Source organism: Salvelinus namaycush, chromosome 10 (assembly GCF_016432855.1).
Source record: "Salvelinus namaycush isolate Seneca chromosome 10, SaNama_1.0, whole genome shotgun sequence".
Classification (NCBI taxonomy): Eukaryota; Metazoa; Chordata; class Actinopteri; order Salmoniformes; family Salmonidae; genus Salvelinus; species Salvelinus namaycush.
In genome coordinates this window covers 18,611,080-18,618,569 of record NC_052316.1, presented here as the reverse complement: position 1 = coordinate 18,618,569, position 7,490 = coordinate 18,611,080, and the positions used below count along the sequence as shown (strand labels likewise).

The 7,490-nt window shown below is 43.0% G+C and overlaps 1 protein-coding gene across 1 annotated transcript; it reads left to right on the top strand.

Annotated features, from left to right (window-relative positions):
- Positions 1-299: 299 nt before the first annotated feature.
- Positions 300-6,126, top strand: LOC120054471 (C2 calcium-dependent domain-containing protein 4C-like). The gene is made up of 2 exons (XM_039001892.1): positions 300-379; positions 4,260-6,126. The coding sequence occupies exon 2, from the start codon at positions 4,306-4,308 to the stop codon at positions 5,530-5,532; it is 1,227 nt and encodes a 408-aa protein (XP_038857820.1). The 5' UTR covers positions 300-379; positions 4,260-4,305; the 3' UTR covers positions 5,533-6,126.
- Positions 6,127-7,490: the final 1,364 nt, after the last annotated feature.

Here is a 7,490-nt window from a genome sequence, read left to right as displayed (position 1 = left end):
TTTACCCCCACAAAAGGGCTTTATTACATACAAAACTACTCTTCAGCACTTGCCCGTTCACGTCACTGGCCATAGACCAGTGCGCCGCGGTTCAGCTTAATAGAATGTTGTCACTGGCTCTCTAGACTAGGATATAATAGTTTTCTCTTATTGGTCGGCTCCCAACATCGCCGCCGGGAGAGTGTATAAAATGCATCATAGTCGCTCAAGAAGCGCAAGTCCATCTCTGGTCTCTGGGGTGCAGAGCAGCCAGCCACAGTCAGCCACAGCCAGCCAGCCAGCCAGCCTAGTTCTGCAAACAGTGTGAGATCCAGAGGAGGCGGGAGAAAACACCTGTTGCGGAAGAATCAAGTCGACAAAAGCAGCCTCCACGTCTTCAGTAAGTGTATTAAACTGAATTCAACATGTATCTAAAATTGTATATTTGTCTCACTCGAGGGTGAGTAATTAAATATATTCTGGCACGGGAGAGCATAGGCTACGCCAATGGTATAGTCTGCGAACTTCTTATTTGCACTTGTTGCACTTTATTTTATGATAGGCTAATACTAGGCTAATATACACTTCTACATTATTGATTCCTTATATAATAAATTGACGTTCTTACGATGGTAGGCTACACCAAGTTTTTCTAAAATCAACGGAGATCCGTCTTCATTCTCTTTAAAGGCAAAGTTATTATCAATTCAAGATTGTGCAAATTCATCACAAACTAGACCGGCTAGCATTTTGTCTGTATCGTCCATCTCTTATCAATATGAACTGACCACACAATTCAACAACCCTAGTCAAAAGATCCTATCCTAAAAAAGATATGTATATTATAATCCAAAAGGAAAAACAGATTTTGGAACCTACCCTATATGATTTTATATGATTGTGTAGGATATAATCCTATAGGACTGGTTTCAAAATCTGATATATTTAAAAAAAAAAATATATTTTAAAGGAGAGCTGAGTTATTTAAACGTAATATTTTTTGACAGGACAGATAGGCAGACTGATATCGAAGTGGTTATTAAGGGCACAGACAGTCGGCCGATGCGGGGCTCAAACCTCTGTTGCTGAGGGGGGAAATGTGGTCCGGAGTTTAGACCGCTACACCAGACTCCAGGACATTGATAGGAATTTTCTATTAGATTCTTGTATATAACATCATATAGGATAGAATCATATAGGAGTCCAATAACACTGGTTCCAAAATTTGATAGGATTTTTCTATTGGATTCTAATTGGACCCTTGTATTGGAATCCTATTCATTTTGTTGATGGGAATTGTATAGATATTTTCATTACATTCTAAAGGAATTATCCTCAAAACTTGGCTATACACTATTGTTAACTTGGCTGCTTAACATATGGCGCACCCACCCTCCAAATGTATTAGACAATTAAGACGGGAGCCTAGTGGTTAGATCGTTGGGCCAGTAACCGAAGGCTCGCTGGTTTGAATCCCCGAGCCGACTAGGTGAAAAATCTGTTTATGTGCCCTAGTCGCTCTGCTAAATGACTTAAATGTAATTACCTATGAAGGTGGACACGTGAACTATAATAACTTCATAAACAGCCAATATTGCCACTTGAGATGATGATCCTATATTGGGGAACCGCTATCTCGTGCACTTGTTTCCCCAAGTTCCAAGGGAGTAAGCATCTGCGTCACACATTAACTGCAACAACAATAGATATGAAACCTACTGTGATTGTTTGCAAGGTTGTTTACATTTGTGTCAAAAAGGTGTGCTATTTGACATTACAGCCAAACAGCATAGAGCTAGATTAACAATTTGACATAATGTGACATAGGTATTGGTTTAAAAAAAGATGACCTATTTCAGGTGTGCCAAGAGTTCACTAGCTGCGCACTGGTAGATACATCCAGGAGGGAAATAGGGAGGATGGGGAGGGAGCGGGGGTTGCGGCTCTTGGGGGGATGGGGGGGCAGGTGGGGAAGGCAAGGTACAACCCTGGGAGGGAGGGAGTCCCGCTGCACCACTCGGGAGCTCCCCAAGTGAAACCCTGACTATTATATATTAAATGAAAGAAATGCTCGTATCTTTGTGTTACTGTACTAATTGTTTTATTTAGCTATGTAAAGATGGTGTACATTCTAAGAGGAAAATATATACTGAACAAAAATATAAGCGCAACATGTTAAGTGTTGGTCCCATGTTTCATGGGCTGAAATAATAGATCCCAGAAATGTTCCATACGCACAGAAAGCTTATTTCTCTCAAATTTTGGGCACAAATTTGTTTTGATCCCTGTTAGTGAGCATATCATGATCATTACACAGGTGCACCTTATGCTGGGGACAATAAAAGGTCACTCTAAAATGTGCAGTTTTGTCACACAACACAATGCCACAGATGAGGGAACGTGCAATTGAGGCGGCAGGTAGCCTAGTGGTTAGAGCGTTGGGCCAAGAGCACTGGATCGAATCCCCGAGCTAACAAGGTAAAAATCATTCGTTCTGCCCCTGAGCAAGGCAGTTAACCCACTGTTCCTCGGGCACCGAAGACGTGGATGTCGATTAAGGCAGCCCCCGCACCTCTCTGATTCAGAGGGGTTGGGTTAAATACGGTAGACACATTTCAGTTGAATACATTGTTGGACAACTGACTAGGTATCTCCCTTTCCCAATTGGCATGCTGACTGCAGGAATGTGCACCAGAGCGGCTGCCAGAGAATTTGTTTATTTCTCTACCATAAGCCACCTCCAACGTCGTTTTAGAGAATTTGGCAGTACGTCCAACCAACCTCACAATCGCAGACCACGTGTAACCACGCCAGCCCAGGACCTCCACATCCGGCTTCTTCACCTGCGGGATTGTCTGAGACCAGCCACCCGGACAGCTGATGAAACTGAGATGTATTTCTGTCTGTAATAAAGCCCTTTTGTGGGTGAAAACTCATTCTGATATGCTGGGCCTGGCTCCCAAGTGGGTGGGCCTATGCCCTCCCAGGCCCACCCATAGCTGCGCCCCTGCCCAATCATGTGAATTCCATGGATTAGGGTCTAATTTATTTATTTCAATTGACTGATTTTCTTATATGAACTGTAACACAGTAGAACTTTGTTGAAAAAGGTGAACTGTACTGGTGGTCATACTGAAAATGAACTTGCAGCCTTGGATCGCTCCTATATTGTGGCGATGAATGAAACCGAAATGAATATAGAATTGTTGTTTCCAAACAACGAAATTGTTGTAATTAATGTTGTATTGTACTGGAACAAATTACAACAAACTATATCATTTAATGGGTTCAATTAAGAAAAAATTATAATAGGATTCTGATTATGATGACAAAATCCTAAAAGATTTATCAAAAACCTATAGGATTACTTTTGATTTCCAATAGGAAAACAATTGTCCAATAGGATTCCAATATGATAATGATAGATAGAGGTGACACAAAATCCAATAGGAATGATTTTGATTCCCAATAGGAAAAAGTAGTGCAATAGGATTCTGATAGAGGTGACACAAAATAGGATTTTATTGGGAAAATTACTAATCCTTAAGGATTTTTTGACTAAGGAATTTAACAGAAGAAATAGAATAGAATTTCCTATGGCTGTTGAAGTGGATCTCAGTGATGTGCTAAAGTGTTTATTTTGGCGTCATATTTTTAAAAGAACCAAATGAAACCTTAACAAAAAAGATAAATAAACGTAATCTAGGCTTCATTTGTTATTTTGACTAATGTAGACTTTATTATTCCACAGGAATAATTTGCTGTGCAACATGTTGGCAGTATAGGTTACTTACTGCAACATAGAATGTACTGTATGAGTAAATGTACAATAATAGTGTTTTCTTAGCCTTTGTAAATCAGTCATGTCCTATGTACCTCTTATTTAGGCTGCACAAATTATTTATTTATTCAACATCTCTATCCTAAATAATTATAAACTGGGTGGTTCGAACCCTGAATGCTGATTTGGTTGAAAGCCGTGGTATACCACAGGTATTACAAAACAATTATTTTTACTACTCCAATTATGTTGCTAACCATTTTATAATAGCAATAAGGCACCTCAGCTGTTTACTGGCCATATATCACACCCCATCGATCCCTATTGATTAAATATAAACTTGACACATTGGGGTCCATTTATTTGTTTTTCTAGTTTTTAGATTCAGTTAACCATTTCTGGCACAGATATAGTAACAGCTACAATGTGATTTTCTCAGTGTATTAATGAATATATTTCACACCAATAACTGCTGCCTTGTTTGTGCTTTTGCCTGCAGACAGAGAAACACCCCCGTATCTCACTTGCTGAAGCCCAGTGGGACCATGTGGGTTCTGGACAAGATCCGTGGGTCGGTAGAAACCACTGTACTCCGGAGGGGGGAGAATGGGGACAAGGAGGGCAATACTCCAGCCTACAGCAATGTTCTCACCCCTGATAAGATCCCTGACTTCTTTATTCCCCCCAAGCTGGTCTCCTGCCCCCCAGAGCCTGAGACCCTGGACGTCGTCAAGCCCAAGGAAGGCCTTTGGCTCTCGGCCTCTGAGCAGACCATTGGCAGTAAGAAAATCAGCAGTCCTCAAAGTCCTCGTCTGGTCGTCAAGCTGGCTGGGGACACCAAGAACCTGCTGAGGGCAGCAAACCGTCACATCATCCAGATAGAGAGCGCTGATGATGTGGTGGCAGGGGACACCAATGCTGACCCTCAGTCTCAGACTGCTATGTCACTGCCCTACGTCCCCAAGACCCAGACCTCCTATGGTTTTGCCACTCTGATGGAGAGCCCCCACACCCGCCGCAAGGAGTCGCTGTTCCACTGTGACCAGACCAGCCCTCTGACCTCCCCCAGCTGCCAGCGGAAGGGGAAGAGCAGCGTCAGCGAGGGCAACCACCTCAACCCCGCCTCTCACAACCCGTACCGCTACTTTAGTGGAGGGGAGAGTGACACCTGTTCCTCGGCTGAGTCCTCTCCCTTCAGCTCCCCGCTGCTCTCCCGCTCTGCCTCGCTGCTCAAGATCTTCACACATGAGACGCAGGCCAAGGTGGTGAAGGCCAAGAGCAAGTTTGCCCGCCACAGCTCCTTATCCACAGACGAGTGCAGCTCGGCTGAGCCCAGTCCCAACGTGCTGCGGCGTCTCCACTCCCCTTCCCTCCACGGCAGTGGGCCGTCGGACCGTGAGCACACCATTAACCTGCAGAATGGCGGCAGGGTGAGGCTAAGCGCCGACTACGATGCCGGCACAGCCCGCCTGCGCATCCGTGTTCTGGCTGCCGAAGAGCTATACGACAAGGTGTACGACATCAAGAGCATCAACTGCTGCGTGTCGCTGTACCTGAACCCTGGCAAGCTGCAGAAACAGAGGAGCACTATCATCAAGAACAGCCGGAATCCTGTGTTCAATGAGGACTTCTTCTTTGACTCTGTGACCTCAGTGCAGGTGAAGAACCTGGCAGTGAAGATCAAGGTGGTGAATAAGGGCACCAGCCTGAAGAGAGACTTTCTGCTCGGGGAGAGAGAGATCCCTCTGGAGAAGCTGATCCATGACCTCTAGATTTGTTCTGGAGATACAGAACAGAACTTTGACTGACACTGAATGAGACTATGAATGATAAAGTGCATGCATGGAAGAGATATAATTGGGATTGATGTTTCCTTGGTGCCCCACAGAGAACTGTCTGAAAGGTCTAGCAGCTCGTCTCTTAGATGGTCACCTCCTCAACCTTCTGTTCCCTGAGCCTGCAGCCCTGCACAGCCCAACCTCCAGATCATGTGGTGGACAATCAAATATGGCACAGGTCAAAAGACACCCGCACATTTGATTGACTCACTTTTTGTACTCTCTTGATTTCAACGTTTTATGTTGCATAGTTGTAACTTAATGTGACTCATCCTCAGACGATTCAGTGTTTATTCAGTTCAGCACTACAACACCTTTATGTATCAGTGGGTCTACTATATCCTGATTGTTGTTGCCATCTACAGTACCACCTGGAGGGAGGGCCAATCTGTGATGTGACCACAATGTCCCAAACCTGGAGGATAGAGATCAGACATCCCCGTATGCATCCTCATCCGCTTGGCATGAATATGTAAATGCAGTTATACATTAGCAGTTTGTACTTCAGTTTCATAACACTCACAAACCAGAGAGAGAGAGAGAGAGAGAGAGAGAGAGAGAGAGAGAGAGAGAGAGAGAGAGAGAGAGAGAGAGAGAGAGAGAGAGAGAGAGAGAGAGAGAGAGAGAGAGAGAGAGAGAGAGAGAGAGAGAGAGAGAGAGAGAGAGAGAGAGAGAGAGAGAGAGAGAGAGAGAGAGAGAGAGAGAGAGAGAGAGAGAGAGAGAGAGAGAGAGAGAGAGAGAGAGAGAGAGAGAGAGAGAGAGAGAGAGAGAGAGAGAGAGAGAGAGAGAATGCATGTCATTTTAAAGAGTGTTTACCAAGTGGTTGAACTTGATTTTATACATAAATGTGGTATTTGTGTGAGACATCTGACTCAGTATGGTGTATGTGTGAATTTGTTATCAAGATACAATATTATGACTTGTTTGTTTGTTAACTGCTCTCTGCTGGAGAGTGAATGATTGGCAGCCCCCCTGTGTAGACAAGCCACCAGGTGAGTAGACTGAGAAAGGGAAACAAAATTAACAATAACACAACAATATTTGACATGAAGGATAGTCTTCTATTCTCTGCATGTGCTCTGCGGTCCTTTAAAATGAATTAGAATAAATGTGGTCTGATTGCAATTTCAAGTAGGAGACAGAGGTTGTTTCTGAAGATGGTTGAAGGGTCAACACACCGATCAGTCGTTGAGATATGTAGTCATCTAACCATGTCAGACATGACTGATTACAGTATGTAGCCAGTGTTTTTGTGGGTTACATTCCTGTTATGTTCAAACCTCGACTATACAAAAGAGCTCTCCACAAAACCATTGCTTTTCTCCAAGCTTATACTTTATATAACTCTTGTTGCTGTATGTGTGATCATTTTGTTATTGTGAAAAATCAGTATGATACTATAAAATAATCTATTTGTGAGTGTTTATGCTATCTATACCTGCTGTACATGGGAGTGTGCTCACTGAGTTGTAACCAATCCCCTTTTTGGCTTACATCAGCATGACTAAGAAACATCAATATTGTCAGTAGATTTGATAAAACTTCATTTTAGTAGACCGGGTCAAAATGTAAGTGCATTTATGATGAAAATTCAATTAAGTCAAAAAGTGGGTAGTATATTTTTGGGACTGCCGAACAAGGCCTATTTTTGAAATTGATTGTCTTTTCTAGTTTCTCATATACAGTACCAGTCCAAAATTTGGACACCTACTCATTCAAGGGTTTTTATTTATTTTTACTATTTTCTACATTGTAAAATAATAGTGAAGACATCAAAACTATGAAATAACACATATGAGGTCGGGAGATTTTGGAGGCCAGGTCCTCTGATGCAGCACTCCATCACTCTCCTTCTTGGTCAAATAGCCCTTACACAGCCTGGAGGTGTGTTG

Coding starts and splice junctions, on each gene's coding strand:
- LOC120054471 (XM_039001892.1), top strand. CDS start 4,306: ATGTGGGTTCTGGACAAGATCCGTGGGTCGGTAGAAACCACTGTACTC.